Source organism: Hyposmocoma kahamanoa, unplaced genomic scaffold (genome assembly GCF_003589595.1).
Source record: "Hyposmocoma kahamanoa isolate Upper Pololo Valley unplaced genomic scaffold, ASM358959v1 78, whole genome shotgun sequence".
NCBI lineage: Eukaryota > Metazoa > Arthropoda > Insecta > Lepidoptera > Cosmopterigidae > Hyposmocoma > Hyposmocoma kahamanoa.
Window position 1 is genome coordinate 23,440,475 of NW_020653945.1, and position 20,533 is coordinate 23,461,007.

General features: G+C 37.5%; 2 protein-coding genes across 2 annotated transcripts; both read right to left on the reverse strand.

Moving 5' to 3' along the window:
- Positions 1-294: 294 nt before the first annotated feature.
- LOC113233334 lies at positions 295-7,005 on the reverse strand. The gene is made up of 5 exons (XM_026468430.1): positions 6,832-7,005; positions 3,731-3,912; positions 2,984-3,156; positions 1,941-2,107; positions 295-800 (listed from the first exon to the last, which is right to left on the reverse strand). Exons 2-5 carry the CDS (start codon positions 3,897-3,899, stop codon positions 605-607), a joined length of 705 nt encoding a protein of 234 aa, XP_026324215.1. The 5' UTR covers positions 3,900-3,912; positions 6,832-7,005; the 3' UTR covers positions 295-604.
- LOC113232755 lies at positions 6,822-20,292 on the reverse strand. The gene is made up of 9 exons (XM_026467533.1): positions 20,129-20,292; positions 19,574-19,758; positions 18,496-18,668; positions 18,020-18,225; positions 14,776-14,958; positions 10,554-10,711; positions 10,040-10,227; positions 8,976-9,142; positions 6,822-7,014 (listed from the first exon to the last, which is right to left on the reverse strand). Exons 2-9 carry the CDS (start codon positions 19,743-19,745, stop codon positions 6,822-6,824), a joined length of 1,440 nt encoding a protein of 479 aa, XP_026323318.1. The 5' UTR covers positions 19,746-19,758; positions 20,129-20,292.
- Between the last annotated feature and the right edge of the window lie 241 nt (positions 20,293-20,533).

Consider the following 20,533-nt stretch of genomic DNA (forward strand, 5'->3'; position numbering starts at 1 on the left):
TTACGTCACTAAATGACACATTACACTCGTTGAACGGGTACAAAAATGTATACTTAATGGGGATATTAATATAAATATATTAGAAAGTAGTACCCATTTTAACGATTATCAAAATTTGTTGAGTCTTCACGGGCTTCTCCCGAGGGATTTTTTACGAAAATATTTTTTTAAATTTTAATTGAATAAAAAAATTTAAATTAATAATTATTTATCATTTTATTTACAATGATTTCTAGTTATATTTATTAAATGTATTTGTAATATAATTACAAATACACTATTGGTCGAGGGCTTCATGTGCGGATGGCGGTGACGCCACCAGTGGACATCGAACCTAACACTTTATACATGCTTCTTAACGTATTACTCACGTATTTAAGTTGAATTTTTGCTCGACAAGTTTCGAACCTATTCGTGGTTCTTAATCATGAGTACTGAGTGATCGGGCTACCAGGGCTTTGGGGCGCAGTTTCCGTCGAGCCGCGGAATCTCATGATCTAAGGCCACTTATTTGTTCGAAACATGTTGAGCAAAAATTCGACTTAAACACATGAGTTATCCGTTATTTTAGTAAATATGTCTGAGTCTCACGGTGGTTTTCTATTTAAAAATACTTCTTAACCATGAGTTTCATACACCGATCGTCGTCTCTCGGGTACTTGAGACCTGCGTCGGCTAGCTCCCGTAGGGTAAGGCTTAGGACTTCGGTGAAGCCGGCTCGGGCCGCACTCTTCTGGGCCGCAATTCCAGTGAACAGCGTTGATGTAGATGATATTCCTTGGGATTTGCACAAGGGCTCTCTGTAATATAAAAAGTTAACACTTTTGTGACCTAATCGATAACTCTAATGAACGCTATGCCACTTAATTTTTATATTTGTTCTGTTTTAATTTTGCTTTTGTTTCTTTGTTTGTCATACATTTTTTCTGAGTGTTCGATCTTTGTATTAATAGTTATAACAAACTAGTGGAGTAATTTCACATACAAGTAATTGAATATTAATTCAATAAAAATTTAAATACAATGAATAGCGACATCCCTAGCCGGGGCTGGTAGCTGTAAAGGTATCTAACTGGGTGACGAAATATCATAGATTTTTCATAGATGGCACTACGGCTAAAAAGGCGTTGAAAAGCCAAATATGACGCAAGCACATATAAAAATTCGTGAGGTCTGCTGGTTCGTTCCGTGGCTTAGTTGGTATAGCGTCTGGCACGGTATGCTAGAAGACGTTGGTTCGAATCTGGCCGGATCGAAGGAATTTTTTCTGAATGTTCGATCATTGTATTAATAATTATAACAGACTAGTAGAGTAATTTCATATAAAAGTAATTGAACATGCGTTCAATAAAAATTTTAACACAGAATTCTTTTATTTCTTTTTGAAGATTATTTTATACAAAATTCAGGGAGCATATGTAATATTAGTAAATAAATACACCAAACAATAAAGTTTGCGTGGTCATTGGAAGTATCATAATGAAGGACTTTTTTAAAACACCAAGTGACGAGACGAATGAGTTGTGCCTGATGGCAACGATTCGAACTAACGACCGTGTCAGGCGCTTTGCTAACTAAACCACGGAAAGAACCAGCAGACCTCGCTCTAATTTTTACTATGCGCTTGTTGTCGGATCTTTGTTTTTGGTTTTAACGATTTTTTTATATGTATTTAGATATACAATAGAAAATCCACAGATATCAAAATATTTAAGGAATAGTTACTTTAGTAAAAACCAGTTATTAAATCGATTACTGTTATGAATTTAAAATTTTTTAACTATGAAATGTACTTGATTGAGCTATGAATTGGTATTAGAAAATGAACTAGGTGACACGACCAGTACTTAGACCCGAAAATTAAAAATGCTACTGTTTTAAATATTTAAACCAGCAAGTACTTAGTATCTATTTAAAATGTGATATTGAAAGGAACCTACCGCGCAGCCAACAACCTGGCTGCAAGTTTAGCACCTCTGTAGTCTCTCCTCACCACTAAGCCAACGGCGTAAAGCACTTTATCAGTTTTCAAATATTCGAAAGCATTTACTTTCGAATTGAAGTAAGCTAAAGTTTCGTTAACGTTACTCCACGCTTGTCCTTCTACCTGAAATTGTTAGAAAGGATTAATTTATCAAATGTCCATCATATCAGCCGGATGATGTCCAGTGCTGAACATAGGCCTCCCCCAAAGATTGCTAGACTATCCGGTCAGGCGCAACGTGCATCCATCGGTTTCCTGTCGCCCTTACCACGTTTTCCGTCCATTTAGTAGGGGGCCGTCCCACTGAACGTCTTCCGGTTCGTGGTCTCCAGTTCAACGAGCTGTGTGCCCTTTTTTTTTTTTTTTTGTCGGGGGGGAAATCTTTATGGATACCCCTGAGCCCAGGGAGACTCAGGGGTTATGTGGGGACTCTCCCTCCAGGCTGGAGGGCAAGAGCTATGTGCCCTGCCCACTGCCACTTCAACTTGCTAATCCTTCGAACTATGTCGGTAACTTTCGTTCATCTACGGATCTCCTCATTTCTGATTCGATCACGTAGAGAAATGCCGAGCATTGCTCGCTCCTTAGCTCGTTGAGTGGCTTTGGACTTTTTTGTCAGACTCATAACAAGTGACCACGTCTCAGAGCCGTAGGTCATCGCTGGCAACAGGTACATACCTACTGCTCGGAAGATTTTTGTCTTTAAGGACAGCGGTATTGCGAACGATAAGTTGTCCCGGAGCTTCCCGAAAGCTGCCGTTTTACAGTACGTAAAAACGTTTTACAGTAAGCATGCATATTTTCACTTGCAACTTTCGTATGAAGCATCGAGGTATTCTAACTTTCAATTTTCGTTATATATAACTATACTTTTATATAACTATGTTTATAAGTATACTTCATGATCACAAAGTTTGTCGAAAAATATTAAGAAAATAGATTGTAGGTACTTTACAAGGTCTAAGGTTATTTACAATATCACGACTGAATGTTTCTTACCAAATCAGGTATTTCCTCCTTTTCATCAGCAAGCTTTACGTAACAGCAATTTAGAGCTGCCAATGTTCTCTTTCCTTCTTTGAGGTGGTAGCATGCGAGGCTCATGCGCTTTGATAGATGATGCCTCCAAAATTTTTTCATATTTTCTTTGCTTGTTTCTTCTTTTGCTACTCCTAATATACGATCATTTTTAGTCACCAACTGTGTTTACCGTGCTATTTACTGCTATGATTTTCTCTAAATGGTAACGCTTTAGCAGAGTACGCAATTATGGCAGTATTCATTTTCTATGATAATAATTATCATGATAATTGAAACAGTGAAAGTGGAATATATATTATTGAAAACTTTCTACGCACTTCCCGATTTTTTTATTATGTCACGGTGAGGAACAAACCGTGCGTCTGATGGTAAGCGGCACGCCTATTCATTACAGCTGCAATGCCACTCAGAACTTTAAATAGCAAAGATCTGAGAGTCACTGCCACTGCGCGACTTAGACTGAGACATGAAGTTGACAAGCTCCATGTGCCTGTAATTTCATCAGAATCATTACCCTTCAAATCCGAAACGAAGTAGTTGTACTGCGTTCCGGCCTTGAAGCATAAGGTTACGCTTCTTGTAAATTTCGTTTTTACCAAAACACACCAAAACTTACTTGGTAAAGTTTGATTCAATCAAATAAATATATAAATAAACCTCGCTACCATTGGTCACTATCTTGTAAATTAAATTCTTGATGCTTACCACTAAGCTGGCTCATGACCGAATCAGGCAATAAATGTTCCACCATCAACTTCAAGGCCTCTTCGTCATCTTCAGGAGGTAGGTCTTGGATCACCCAGTTTGCTCCATCGGACTCCCATTCGTCGTAGATTTGGGGACACGACGAATCCCATACTCTTTGGAACGGCATGGCCTTTTAGGAACTAGGAATTAGGAGAAAGGTGTGATGATCAATCTGTATTTAGCAACAGCTGTTAATAACCAGCAGTGATTCAGGGCTAGATTATCGTGATGACCAAAACACTGCAAGGCTCAGTACAGTGTTTTGTAATTTCATAGCAACAGGAATCTGTAGGCTGTTTTAAAGTGAAACGAAATTTATTAGTTTTTCAATACAAATAGCTTATTTTCCACAGTAAAATTATAATGGCTAGATAGATTCTTTAATCAATCTAACAGTTCAATCGCGAACAGAGGTGTATTCAACCAATTTATCCTTTTTTATTGTACCTACGATTTGCAAGTTACCTACCTATACCTACCAGGGAACTCAATTTGAAACATTTATATATTCCAAGTATACATTTTGGCCGATGAAACCTTTTACGAAGGAGGCGAAGTTGGCTTGATTCTAGGCGCGGAAATATTCTATGACCTTCTTTGTAGTGGCCAACATCGATTACCAATTTTACAAAATACCCGGCTCGGCTGGGTAGTCTCGGGTTCTGTCCATGTCGCAGCGGACAGAAAACCGAAAACTGTGAGGTGTAACTTCACTCAAACCAATATATTAAATTTTTTAGCCTGCGATATCACCGCAAAAACTCCAGATGATGATATAACCCAGTGTGAGAAGGTATTCTGCAACCACTCACTCACCTCTGATGGAAATTTTGTGGTCACTGTCCCACTAAAATAACCGATTACAGCGTTGGGACAGTCGAAACCTATTGTCTATAAACGTTTTAAATCTTTAGAAACCAAATTTGATCGAAACCCCGAGTTTAAGGCAATATATATTTTCTTTATGACAGAGTTAGAACAGGCAGGGCATATGATTAAACGAAATTCTAATAAACCCTGTAATTAACTACCCCACCATGCGGTGGTTAATTTACAAAAAGAAACAACCCCGCTCAGGGTTGTTGTGAATGCATCATATAAAATCCGCTCTGGTAAATCCCTAAACGATATTCAATACAAAGGTGCAGTGTTACAGCATGAGTTGGTGAATATTTTTCTACGATTTCGAAAACATAAATTTGTTGTAAGCGCTGATATAGAAAAAATGTATCGTATGATTTCTATCAACCGTAACCAGCACAATTTACATACTGTGGCGAGAGAGCCCGACACACTCATTGTCTACTTCACATTGACTACACTCAGTTTTGCCTTGAAGTGTGCACCCTAAATTGCCACCCGTTGTTTATTACAACTCGCACAAGAGTATCAAAACCTCTACGAGTGATGAACCACTGAAAAGAAATATATTATCTAATGCCTCTGCAATATTCGACCCGCTAAGCCTAATAGCATCAATTTTGATAACCGCAAAATGCTTTAAACAACGCTTATGTCAATCAAAAACAAGTTGGGACGAAAAACTTGATGATTTATGCAACGAATGGCAAATTTTCTATAAAGGGTTATGTTCTATAACTTCTTTAAAATTTCCTAGACATGTTCTCATAGACGATTGTGTAACAATAGAACTGCACGGCTTTGCAGACAGTCCAATGGCCGCATATGGCTCAGCTGTCTACCTGAGGTCTATGAACGCCCAGGGAGCTATCATAGTACATTTATTATGTGCAAAATCACGGGTAGCAAAAAAGGAAACTATACCGAGACTCGAGTTACAAGCAGCTCACTTGTGAGCCAATCAAATTAATAAAATAACTTGCTTGCTACAACAAACAAAAGCATAACAATACCTATGGTCGGAATCGAATGTTGTATTGGCATGGATAAAACAAACACAACCGAACAAACTAAACTCTTTTATAAACAATTGGATAACCAATATACTATACACAATATATTGTCATAGCATCGTGAGCGTCTGCTAACACTACGCCGCTGCGACACTGTATCGCGGTGTCTTACGTCAGTTGCCTAGTAAACTAGACAAACCACCCAGTTCTGTGGCCGCTCGCTAGATGGCGCTAGTCGAATAATCGATTATAATGTATATCCAGATCGCCAGAGGGCGCCTTGCACTAGTATATAAGTAAAATTGTAAAACTTGCTCACTCTCTTATCCATCATCTCAACGCGAAACATACAAGCCACAGCCTGCGTTTTCGTTTACCACGTACCACGGTTTAACACAGGCGGTAGGTACTTACCTTGACCGAGGAAATGAAAAAAATATTAAAATGTTACTGATTGTGAACTTTTTGAGCACACTACTCATATCAATACTACTTTAAGAAGAATAATATAAAATTTCATGTATTACTACATAACTATTATATCACCATTTATCTTATCAATAGGATAAGATTCACTAAAGTCGGACCAACAAGTGTTTCATAGATAGAGATTCAATTTAACAACCTTGGTGGCACTATGCGCACATCGTGAGGAGGTTAGGATGTCCGGAAGGACCAATTTACTATATAGGTACTTGTGTGTGCTGAGAGCATTACCCCTGGAGTACTCCTTACGTTTATTCTCATAATATCGACGAAGCAAAGAGTTACCGGCTATCTATAAAATCGCGATTTTAAAGCAGAGCGTTTTGAAAGTAAAAAACTTGATATTTTCTTATGTAACAGACGGAATTAGCTGAAATTTTGACCAAAAAGCTAATATCTGAAGGATATTCAGAATATAATATATATTAATTTCTGAAGTTCTTACTTACTTTCAATATTATTTAAAAGCGATCAACAAACGTTTGAATCACTTCAGTTCTAAAAATGGAGGAAAATTAAAAAATATGTAAATCAGCCACTTAATTTATTAAAATGAAATATTTAAGACTATTATTTAAAAAATTTAATGTCTATGCCTTAACACTATTGAGCGAAAAAAAATCGACCATGAAAACGAAGAAATGTATTAATGTATTGACTGTCGAGTGTTTTAAAATCAAAGCACATATTTAAGCATACTTCTTAACCATGATCTTCATACACCGATCGTCTCTTGGATAGTTGAGACCGGCGTCGGCTAGCTCCCCCAAAGTGACGCTTAGAGCTTCGGTGAACCCCGCTCGGGCCGCGCTCTTCTGCGACCTAACTCCAGTGAACAACGTTGACGTACATGTGATGCCCAGATACTTGCACAAGGGCTCTCTGTAAGGTACATTAAGTAGGTAGAAAAGAGATTTCTTTTTTAAAATATAATTAAGTCACGGAACAAACAAGTTTTGCGCCTGTTGGTAAGCTACACGCCTGTCTGTAACTGTGACACTCAGAGCTTTAAACCGGAAAGATCTGAGGTGCACTGCCACAGCGCCCGTCACCCTGAGACATAAGTTGACAAGTCCCATGTGCCTAATTTCACCAGCACCCTTACCCTTCAAAACCGGAACACAGTAATGCTGATATTACTGCTTGGCGGCAAAAATAGGTCAGGTGGTAGTACTTCCCTGGACGAACTCTTTCACAAGGAGCTCTACTGCTACTTGATATTATTCTGATCTAGTGAAGGTAAAAACAAAGCAGTAAGCGTAATTGAAGAACGCTAGCCGATTTTCAAGGTTCTGGAGTTCATATTCTGAGAGGAGTTTGCACTATTCAGATTTTACGAATCTTGTTTGCTAATTAGGTATCTCGCACTTTGAAAAGTGAAGCAAAAGTTTGTGATGAAACTGCATAGACACTGTGCTATTTAGTTTCACTATCACCGTTCCTCTTTCGGTGGACTAGAAAGTCTGGAACACTCCAACCTTATATCGTTGACCTATCACCTAAGTCAAAGTCAGATATTTATTTCATAGGTAAGCAAATTACTTGAAATCGTGATACTGATTGAACTCTACTGCTCATTCGTAAGAAAGATTCCCCTGACAAGAATGAGCAAGAAACTAACCTATTCGTAGGAAGCGGTGTGCACGAAAGGAACCTCGGTGATTACCTTACGCCGATTGGCGCTAGGTACCGGAAGAGTTTTGTTTCCTCTTATCTAATGTACATAGGTAGAGAAATGGAATGTGCTAGGGCACCTGTTTCCCGAAACGTAAAGTTTAGATCTATTCAAGGTTACATTGAGCAGGCCGTTCACTGAAGCCTTCGAAGACTTGACAAATCATCAATGGGCATTGGGTCACAGTGATGGTCTATCGCCTAAAATCGTCTATATAAATGACAAGCGTGGTATACTGCAGGACGCATAGGGGTTTACAGTTACAGATGACCCAGATCGTATTTAATAGTATTCTATTGGGCCTGACAGCAGCATATCTTTCGATTGTTGATGACTCAGAGTACTTTGAAGTCGTCGTTCGTCTCGTGTCGATGGCTTTCAACTATAAAGCTAGCAGTCGTGGTGAAAGGGTTTGTCGATCGGTGTAGGGCACAGAATCTATAGTGTAAGGTACTCGCCGATTGTTGCCTAAAGAAAGGGTAGGGTCAGTGCCCTCACTTAGGTATCCACTATTTGTACTAAAAAGTGCAATGATGCAAACTATTAGTCATGGACTTATACATCTATTAGTACACACAAGAGCGCTTTCAAAGTGAACCACCTTATGTTCGGAGTCAAGGTTGCCCCAAAATTATGGCAAAAGTTTATGGACCGGTTGTGAAGTTTATGAAAAGTTTATGATGACATAATTTTCCAAGGTGCAACAGCAGAACAATTATAAGAGTTGATGTTTGGGAGACCAATTAGGACCAACGTACACGCGTTAATTGGTAAACCAACGACGATCACATCTCAACCTCTCTAATAATTGTTCTGATGTTGTACCTTGGATAATTATGTAATCAAAGAAACATTTTGTCCCGAGTATACCCTGTAGTACACGGTCCATAATCTTTTTGCCATAAATTTGGCTATACAAATAGTGGTTATCTAACTGAGAGCATCGACTGTACATCGAACGGGTAGACTCTTTTCGTGCACCCTACACTTAGAAGTGGTTGTGAGCTACCTACTCTGCCAAGTTTAATTTTGATATTCGTCAATTTGTAGAATTTCAATTCAGAGCAGATAAACTGGATTTTTTTTAATGTAATTTTTTTCCAAATTGCCATAATCTACGAAACATATGTTCTTAGTCAATTCTTTGTGATATTAAACGGAAACCTACCGAGCTGCCAACAATCTGGCCCCAAGGTTAGCACCTCTGTAGTCTCTCCTCACCACCAAGCCAACAGCATAGAGTAGTTTGTCAGTTTCCAAATATTTGAAAGCATTTAATTTCGAATCGATGTAAACTAAAGTCTCAGCAACGTTACGCCACGCTGCTCCGTCTACCTGAAAGTGATAGAACGGATTATACTAAATATTGATGTGATGCACATGTTGATACCGCTATAAAGTGGAATTCTTATTTAGTTTCTGCGGTATTGTAGAGATTAACGCTAATCCTTGCTAACGACGACTTTTATTCATTAATTTTATTTCATTGACTAGTCTATGCAAATGCGTTGCCGGTCCTAGAACAAGTCGGGGATACTGAAGAGCCGCGTAAGTAGCTTAAGGCGCGTATCTACATGAAACCAAATTTTACAGGAGCAGGTTTTAACGTTATTACTTCGTTATTTCAATTGCTACTACTTTCATTTTTACACAGTAAGCATTAATTTATGTTGGCTACAGACTGCTAACAATAGATTCTTGTTAATTTTGTGAATTTACTTGCCACGTCATGTACGCGGACCTGATTTGGATAATCAAAGGAATACTGTTATTCACCGATTTCTGCCTTTCCGTTAGTCAATCGCAACTGGCGTCAAGAAGGCGGGTTCTAATCATATCACTACGTGCAATAACATGCAAAGCTCAAATTGGCTACATGTATCAGATACGCGGAAATATTCAATGCTAGTTACGCGGAATTGCACTATCCCCGACGGATAACCTATCACAAAGTCGAATTTTTTTTGTCCGAACAGAATCATAACGAAACAGTTGTTCTTTCAGGATATGTTGAATGTTTATCGCAAAGACACGATTAGGTTCGGTTAGATTAGGTTAAGTTAGTTTTAAAAGTAAAAAAAACATTTTCCTCTCAAAATTACTTTCGAGTTTATGAAATTTCGACCAAACGTTATTTCTGGAAAATGTCATTTCGGACTACTGATAGGTAACACCCCGACGATGTGGTACTTTCAAGGTTGATTTACAATAATACTTGTCAATTTTACTTACCATACCCGGTATATTCTCCGAGATTATGCTGATGAAACCATCAGCAAGTATTACGTAGCAGCAGTTAAGAGCTGCCAAAGTTCGCCTTCCTTCTTTGAGGTGGTAGCAGGCGAGAGTCATGCGCTTTGATAGATGATGTTTCCAAAATCTTTGCATGTTTTGTTTGCTTGCTTTTTCTTCTGATACTCCTAATAATCGATAACGTTTAGTTATTACTGATCTTGTACGTCCCACTGCTTGCTATCGCCATGGATTTTTCTAAAGCGGGGTATCTCATTGCGTGGTAGATACCACACTAGCTTATGCTTAGAAACTTCATATTTGTCTTGTTGTCTCAACTGTTTTCGACGTCCGATTTCCGTATAATGTAGTAAGAGCTTACTGTAGACAATTTGTAATCTTACTTCCTGGTGCTTTGAAAGCACTCTGACGTGCAAGTATTTACCGTGATCAAAAACTGCAACATTTGCAAATAAATCTATCGCCACCTTTAAAATATTGTCTCGTCACTTACCACTAAGCCTGAACAAAGTTTCTTCATCAGGCAATAAGTTTTCCATCATTAACTTCAAGGCCTCATCGTCATCTTCAGGAAGTAGATCCTGGATCACCCAGCTTGCTTCGTCTGACTCCCATTTATCGTAGACTTGAGGACACGACGAGTCCCACATTCTTTGGAATGGCATTGCCTTTTAAGAACTGGTAGTATGGAGAACAGTGTGTCGATTAATCCGTATATAACAACGAAACTAACGAAAGAAATTCTTTCTAGTCTGCCGCATAAGTGATAATGAGGGAAAGCATACAAAACAACGACCTAATTCGCTTTTCTTTTTCGTTTGTTTACCTATATATTCTTGCACTTAAGCTGGTGGTTGTTATTTCAACAGTTTTAAATGGATTCGGATTCTCTAGATACAGCACAACCGTAATACTCTTGCAAAACTACTGTGTTTTCATAATGTTATATCATCACAATGTGCTTACTATTTTTCTTATTCATTTGATAAGATTCATGATGCACAAGTGATCATATGTCCAAACTAATTTTATCACAATGACATTCACAAAAACAAAACGATCTGCATGAAACAAATTATGTAACCTCCTACGTATTCTATATATTATAATATAAAGGAGTAGGGTCCGGATCAATTCATTGGTAGATGTGCTCACAGCGAAAACTGTATGTTCTAGAAACTTGAAAACTTGAGGGTACCTATGTTACTTTTATTTACAATAGGCATACTAAGAACAGATTTTTCGAAATTCAACCCCAAACAAAATGAAAAAACGGTGGAAAATGCTTGTATGAAAAATCATGTTCCTTGAACTTGCTAAGATGAAACTTAATATAAATATTCTGTAATGCAAGTAGAGCTCCTTGTGAAAGAGTTCGTCCAGGGGAGTACTGCCATCTTACATATTTCTGCCGCCAAGCAGTAATGTTAGCATTACTGCATTCCGGTTTAGAAGGGTAAGGGTGATGGTGAAATTACAGGCACATGGGACTTGTCAAACTATGTCTCGGGCGCAGTGGCAGTGCTCCTCAGATCTTTGCAATTGTTGAGTGGCACTGCTACTGTTATGGACAGGCGTGTAGCTTACCATCAGACGACATCACGACTTGTTTGTCCCGTCACTTGATATTATAAAAAAGCCTCTCTCCTGAAAAGTTGTTATCTTGCAGATGTGGCCTTAATAAATCAAGGGTAACACATTCTCCCCTGGTGGATCGGTTTTATTTTAAATTATCAAATTAAATATTAATATTTTGTACAAGTTTATTTTTGGTAGGTACTGTGGTGATTTTATCATCCTATCAGGTAACATAATTTTATTTTATTTATTTTATTTTTTTAGGAGAGCTCACAGCTACTTTTACAACTTGGATTTAAACATGAATAATCAGATGCCAATTAATTATAAGCTTCCACATATGAAAATAGGAAAATAACACTACCATCAATAACACTTCTATGAGATCGAAACAATCGCCTTATCAGTTACTTGAAAAAAAGTTATTGGTCGTAATAGTTTTATATTCATAACGCTGTCGTCATTGAGTTGGTTAAAAGATGTTAATGATCTTGATAGATTGAGCTATTCATTCTTAATGGAACATGAAGCAAATTACTTACGAAACTCTTAACTGGAACTTTGAGTATAATGTTACTGAGGAGCTCTGGACAATCAATGTTATTCTGTGCAATGTTCACCAGATAACACGCGTCAGCTACGTTTCTCCGTAGATTTAAAGATTACAGATGAAGTTTTTCGCAACGGTGTATTATTACTATCTTGATAAATGACAAACGACTACTTATCAATTGACCGAAATGACATTTTCCAGAAATAACGTTTGGTCGAAATTTCATAACCTCGAAAGTAATTTAGAGAGGAAAATGTTTATTCTTTTAAACCTAACCTAACCGATCCTAATCCTGACTTTGCGATAAACATTCAACATATCCTAAAACAACAACTGTTTTGTTATAATTCGGTTAATGATAATTTTCGGTGTAATGAAAATTTGAACAAACGTTATATCAGACAAAAAAAATTTCGACTTTGTGATAGGTTATCATCACACGCACGGCGAGACAACGACTGATGATAACTACAAGAGCGCTAGTGTAACCGCTCGGTACACTAGCCGTTTATTGGTGGTCATACTAGCATGTCATACTGATATGACCAATAAGAATTGTTTGTGTTACACCGTACCATACCTTGATAGATTAACTTAAATAATCTCATTTAGTAGTGTTTCATATTTTCGCAGCAGTAGAGCTCTTTGTTCGTCCAAGAAACTACTGCCACCAATAAATGTTAGCATTATTGCGTTCCGGCTTAGAAGGGTAAGGGTGCTGGTGAAATTACAGGTATATGGGACATGGGTGATAAATCTTTCATAGATTTCTCATAGATCTCATAGTCGTAGCGCCACGACTAAAAAGTCGTTGAAAAACCAAATACAAAGACACGACGCAAGCACATAGAAAAATTCGTGAGGTCGGTTGGTTCGTAACGTGGCTTAGTTAGTATAGCGTCTGACACCGTATGCAAGAAGACGTCGGTTCGAATCCGACCGGATCGAAGGATTTTTTTTCTGAGTGTTCGATCTTTGTATTAACAATTATATGGGACATGTTAACTTATGCCTCAGGGTGACGGGCGCTTTGATAGTGCCCCTCAGATCTTTGCTACTTTAAAGCTCTGAGTGGCATTGTAACTGTTATGGACAGGCGTGTAACTTACCATCAGCCGCACGACTTGTTCGTCCCGTCACTTATTGATATTATAAAAAAATTGGCAATATAATGAAATTGACCGTAATTTGCGAATAATAACTAGGAAACTTCCAGCACAGGTTTTGTTTTTCTGACAAGCATTTCGACTCATCCGACGAACAGAGTCCGATATGATTATGTAGCGAAAAGAGAATAAGTGCGTTACGTGAATAATTTCGTTATTCAAACTAAGGTAAAGATTTGATAATTTGGAGAATTTATATAACTTATTTCGTTTCGGAAATATAAAATCGAACAACGGTCTATCTGACATCCACAGCGAAGAAGAACGAACGAATGTACTTTGTCCTGAGAACATGTAGTCTTGCTAAGATCTACGGATCTTTGCTCAACGGATGAGTCGAATTACTTCTTTAGCTACATTAATAAATTCAAAACATTATTATAGATAAACACAGCCATGTTGTACCTTTACACTTTGTAGAAAACAGATTAAAACTTTAGGGGAAATAACGATATTTATCTTTCGTACTTTTAACCTTGACCTGAGAATATTTACGTACGCACAATGTACGCATAAACACTGTGAGTCACTTCTCAGTTCTCATACATATAGAGGAAAGCGTAAAAAAAATGTAAATCAGTCACATAATTTACTTAAAAAAATATTTAGGCTATTATTTACAAAATGCAATATCTCTGCCTTAAGAGTCGATACTACCTTAGCTCCAATTCATATTTTTCCCTTACTAATATGGTTCATTTTGCTTGGGTCTAGCGGCAGGGACATTGCCTTGATTTCAGAATTTATTTTTACAAACTAAATTAAAGCTATTTGAAAATGCGCAGCGCCCCTAACATCTTTGTGATTTGAACCACTGAGGGGCACTGTAGCTAAAATATTTAAAAAAAAACTATTATGGATAGGCGTGTTGCACCACCAGGCGCACGACTTGTTTGACCCGTCAAAACAACCCAACAAAAAAACAAAAGAAGCAAAATGAAAAAAAAAAAACAATATCCCGAGAGTTGCCAAAATGCAAATGCGTTAGTTTTGATAAGGATGACTGTATTGATTGTCGGGTGTTTTAAAAATCAAAGTACAAAGTAGTTAAATCTGTACAAAAATTTAGTAACAACTGGTCCCCAATTAAAACTCCTGGCAGCTCAAAATTGTAAATATTAGGTTAAATGTATAAAAAAATATATATAAATTTACGCGGACAGCTTTTTTAGTTATTAAAGGTAGGTTATTACTTAGTGTACACTCCGCATTTTACCTTGATGCAGCAAGCGAACAGCTGGCTAGGTGAAAACTGAAAATTAGCAATGCTGAGTGTTTAACCTTTTTGTCTACATGACTCAATTGTTTTTTTTTCTATTCGTTTTTATAAATAATAAAAAATAAGTATTGTGTTCCTTATGTTTTGTGGAGAAATAAATACCTTTTTATTTTTTTATTTTATTTTATTTTAAATATACTTTTTAACCATGAGCTTTATGCACCGATCGTCTCTTGGATAGGTAAGACCGGCGTCAGCTAGCTCCCTCAAGGTGACACTCAGGACTTCGGTGAAGCCCGCTCGGGCCGCGCTTTTCTGGGACGCAACTCCAGTGAACACCGTTGACGTGGTTGGGATGCCCAGAGACTTGCACAAGGGTTCTCTGTAACGTGCATTAAGTAGATAGAAAAGAGATATTATTCTGATATAGTGATTGTAGAAATTGAATAGGTCAAAACATGTTCAGAAACGCAAACAAATTCGCCTCTGGCATTCTGCCACGGCACGCTCGCTTCGCTCGCTCGGTTTGTTCCACAAATATCCACTGGAAGGGATCCTAAACCGTTATTAAATTTTTTTCCAGAAATCTCCACGGACGTTGTACTTGCTATGTAGTGAGAGATATTATTCTGATCTAGTGAATGTAGAAATTGGATAGGTATATATATAATATTTTTTATTCAAAACATGTTTAGAAACGGAAACAAATTCGCCTCTGGCACTCTGCCACGGCACGCTCGAACGAAATAAAAGTCGTTTGAAAAAATGTATATGGTGTACTATGTGTTCTATTTAGCTTAGTTGAAAAAAACATTAGTGTATGTAAAGTACCTATTGAATACAGTGGTTTTCTTGTATTTCGAGGTAAGTTTGTGTTTTTTTTCTATCGTGAAAATTTTTAGGAGTCGTGTTTACGCAACATATAGTATATTAAATTTTATTATATATATATTTTTAATGTGATTGTTTCAATTTTTTCACTGGTCACCTATTAGTGGTCCGAAATGACATTTTACACAAATAACGTTTGCTTGAATTTTCATAAACTCGAAAGTAATTTTGATAGGAAAATGTTTTTTTTTCTTATAAACCTAACTTACCCTAACCTAACCGAACCTAATCGTGTCTTTGCGATAAACATCCAACATATCCTGAAAGAACAACGGTTTCGTTATAATTCGGTTTTCGGTGTAATGGAAATTCGATCAAACGTTATTTCTGCAAAGTGTCATTTCATACGTTAAGGCATCAATTAAAGCTATTTGAGATTGTATGGACTTTTAATCCGCATTTGCCTAAAATCTTCTATATAAAGGAAGGCGGTGCCATAAATAAACTATAATGCCCGAAAAGGTACACACAGTATAAAACACTCCCTACTAATACCAAACAGTCTTATAAACAGTCCACTTACCCCAAGTGGGCTTTTAGAGGCATAGGCATACGTAATGATGAAAAAGAAGTAAATCACGTAAAGTTACAGTTTTGATGAAGATACTCCATGAGCATGTTCTCTCGCTTTGAGAATTTTGATGATGGAACTTACCAAGCAACGTAGGAAAAGGAATTCGAGGACGATTCAAAATTTTAAAAGTAAGTGGCCAGAAACCAGTAAAGAAGGTGATAAAAATGTAGGATGACGATGAAGGAGGTCACACAGCTCGACGTATATCCGAATGATTTAATAGGGCTATTGGGCCTAACTGGTGACGCAGCAGACTTAGAAAGATTGTTTATTATCTGGTCTGCAAATTTATATTTGCTATTTGTAGAATTAATAATGTAATTTAATTCAGAGCAGACAAACACGAACTTTAAAGTGAAATGTAATCAGTATTAATACAAAGATCGAACACAGAAAAAATTTCTTCAGTCAGGTAAGAGATGTCGCTATTATTATATTATTATTGTATTCTCTAGCCAGGGCTGGTAGCTGTAAAGGTACCTAACTGGGCGACGAAATACTTAAGATTTCTCATTGATGGCGCTACGGCTAAAAAGTCGTTGAAAAAACCAAACACAAAGACACGATAACAAACACATAGAAAAATTCGTGATGTCCGCTCGTTCGTTCCGTAGCTTAGTTGGTATAGCGTCTGTGACGGTATGCTAGAAGACGTCGTCGGTTCGAATTCGACCGGATCGAAGGATATTTTTCTGAGTGTTTTTCTTTGTATTAATAATTATAATAAACTAGTGGAGTAATTTCACATAAAAAATTATTGAGTATCAATTCAATAAAAATTTAAGTGAAATGTAATTTTTGAATAATGTTAAAAAATCTACACTTTTTTGCCATTACCAAACCATAAACAATAAAAGACTTAATATTATTTATGGTTTTGCTGGAACAAAATGTTTAAGTACTTATTTACTACCAAATAAAGGTTAGGTATATAAAAATATACGATACACCTAAGAATGCGCTAATTCCTTACACGATGGGATATACTTTATGCGATCATATAAAATTCCGAAAACAATCTAAAATAAAAATCTGAAACGAATTATTGAAGAATAGGATATATAACTTCGCGCATAATTTTTACATGGCGATATTTCTCTGTAAGTAGGTACTACTACTGAGAATATGTTACATATTGGTTTTCAATTGAAACCCCTATAGTTATTAAATTCACATTTATCCCGAAACTGGAGAATTGTCCAGCGGTTTAATGACACGCCGCGACATCCGCTGCCGCGTCAATCGCCATCGGGCGTTTGTTAACATCGGATTTGTGTCAAATTTTCCCCGCCTATTCTTATTTTATTCATGTTAATTTTAAGCGCGCGGATTGTGGGACGGGAGGGGCGTCCCCCAACCCTTCACGTCTTAAAACCTAAGCTCGCATTAAAATGTTTTCCCTTAAGTTTATAATTTATGATAAACGCCCGGAACTGGTGAACCCTAAGGGTGTATTGCATCATAATAATGCCAAACCACATATCAGTACAAACTCGTTCAAAACTATCCCAGTTAAGTTGGGATGTATCGTCATCTATCGTTTTTACTCTACATAACCCTTACAGTTTTTCACTTGTTTCGGTCTTTACTAACTTCATTGAACGACTTTGATAACGAAAAGAAAAACAAACGACACTTAGGGTCGTATTCCAGAACTCTACTCAATACTCAAGTCAGGACTTGAGTATTGCAGTGAGCACTGAAAATCATACTAAAGTCCTTGCCGTTAGGGTCGTATTTCCAGTGCTTGAAATCATACTCAAGTCTGCTCAAATCCTGACTTGAGCATCGAGTAGAGTTCTAGAATGCGACCCTTAGAGCTGTGTTTTATTAGCAAATACAGGAATGGTTGGAATGCCAAAAATTGTAGATCAACGTGGCCAATATTTTGATTCTGCCTGGACATTTTGGCCAACCCTTTGCCAATTAATAAGTTGTCAGTTAATTGTCGAATTTTTTATATTAAAATTAAACCTACCGCGCAGCCAACAACCTGGACCCAAGTTTAGCACCTCTGTAGTCTCTTCTTACCACCAAACCAACGGCATAGAGTAGTTTATCAGTTTCCAAATATTTGAAAGCATTTAGTTTTGAATCGATGTAAGCTAAAGTGTCAACAACGTTACGCCACGCTGCTCCGTCTACCTGAAAGTGATAGAACGGATTATACCAAACTCCTTCTACCTGAAATTGACAGAAAGGATTATATCAACTAATTGCTACATTTTTCTTTCACTTTTTAGAACCGTCTCTCACCTGTGTAGTTCTATAAAATGGCATTTTTATTTAGTTGCTGCGGCTTTGTGAATCTGTTCACGTCAATTCTTGCTAACCTGTTGCTGTTTATAAATTTTATTTCTTTGGCCATCCAATTCAAAAGCGTTGCCGGTACTAGGATATATGGCGCGTCTCGATCTGAGTTGTTTTATAATAATACGAGCCAATTTTACTTACCATACCAGGAATAGTTTCCTTTTCGTCGGCTAGCATTACGTAGCAGCAGTTGAGACCTGCCAAAGTTCTCTTTCCTTCTTTGAGGTGGTAGCAGGCGAGGGCCATGCGCTTTGATAGATGATGTCTCCAAAATGTCTGCATGTTTTGTTTACTTGATTCTTCTTCTGGTATTCCTGATATTCAATAAGGTTTAGTTATTACTTGTATTATACATGCCACTACTTGCTATTGCTATGGATTTCTCTAAAGAAATATATCTCATTGCGTAGTAGACTACCACTAAAGTACCAAACCTGCTTCTGCTTAGGAACTCCATACTTGTCTTTGCTAGCTCTCAACTTCCTTCGACATACGATTTTCATATAACGTGTAAAAGCTTAATGTAGAGCTCCTTGTAAAAGATTTCGTCCAAGGAAGTACTGCCACTTTACCTATTTCTGCCGGTTACCTATCATTAGTCCAAAATGACATTTGCCAGAAATAACGTTAGCTCGAATTTTCATAACCTCGAAAGTAATTTTGAGAGGAAAATATTTTTTGTTTTAAACCTAACTTAACCTAACATAACCGAACCTAATCGTGTTTTTGCGATAAACATCCAACATATCCTGAAAACACAACGGTTTCGTTATAATTCGGTTTTCAGTGTGATGAAAATTCGAACAAACGTCATTTCGGAAAAATAAATTTGAGTTTGTGATAGGTTACCATTTCTGCCGCCAAGCAGTAATGTGAGCATTACTGCGTTCCGGTTTTGAAGGGTAAGGGTGCTGGTAAAATTACAGGCACATGGGACTTGTTAACTTAATTATGTCTCAGAGCGCAGTGGCAGTGCCCCTCAGATCGTAGCATTTTAAAGCTCTGAATGGCAATGCAACTGTCATGGACAGGCGTGTCGTTTACCATCGAGCCTACGACTTGTTTGTCCCGGCACTTGGTATTATAAAAAAAAAAGACAATTTTACTTGATGGTGTTCAAAAAGACCTCTGACGTCCAAGTGTTTGCCGTGAACAAATACTGCAACATTTGCCAATAAATCTACCACTAGCCTTCTTAAAATCATTTCTCGTTACTTACCACTAAGCGTGAGCATAGTTTCGTCATCGGGCAATAAATTTTCCATCATCAACTTCAAGGCCTCGTCGTCGTCTTCAGGAAGTAGGTCTTGGATTACCCAGTTTGCTCCGTCTGATTCCCATTTGTCGTAGATTTGAGGACACGACGAATCCCATACTCTTTGGAATGGCATGGCCTTTTAAGAACTGGGGATTCAGAGAATAGTGTGCCAATTAATTTGTATTTAGCTTGTTGATTATCAACAGCGGTTTCAAAATTCTCTACTGCACAAAGATTTACTCTAGTCTGCCGTAATAGGCGGTACGGAGGGAAAACTTAAAAGTCGAAAACTTTTTCCGTTGACTGGACTGTAAAAGTTTTGTATTACCTATAATTCTTGCACTTAAGCAGGTGGTATTTATTTTTTACAATTCTAAACTGATTCGCGGATTCTCTGGAAACAGTACAGCTATAGGACTTTTGGAAAAGCACTGTAACATTTTGCATATCACCACAATATTTATATTATAACTATTTATCTTATCCATTTGATAAGATTTACGATAGCCTCACAACCTTGTTTTGTAAATATTTAATGTAGCGATCCCGGTGGCAATCTGTTTGCATCTTGACTAGGCCTTAGGTTTGATATCCGGTCCGAACCAATTTTGAAATTGGTTCTGGCGTGGGTATAAACAGTATATGGAGTCTCCTTGGTTAAATCCAGTACCGTTACTATGATATTGCGTGGTGGGTAGTTGCTAGTAACCGCATAAATATTAGACACTTCCTTATGGCAAATTATACAGCGTCTCTGGTAGTCACAAGGGCTAAAATTGCAAAAAAAGAGAGCGTCGACAACCCAAACAAAGGCTAGGCGTCGCTCATGCGCGTAAGTCTCTCCGCAACGCATAGCGGAACGCCTCGTGAACGCCTTTGCGCGGAAAGCAGGTTTCTTCGCCGTGTACCCAGCCAACGCAG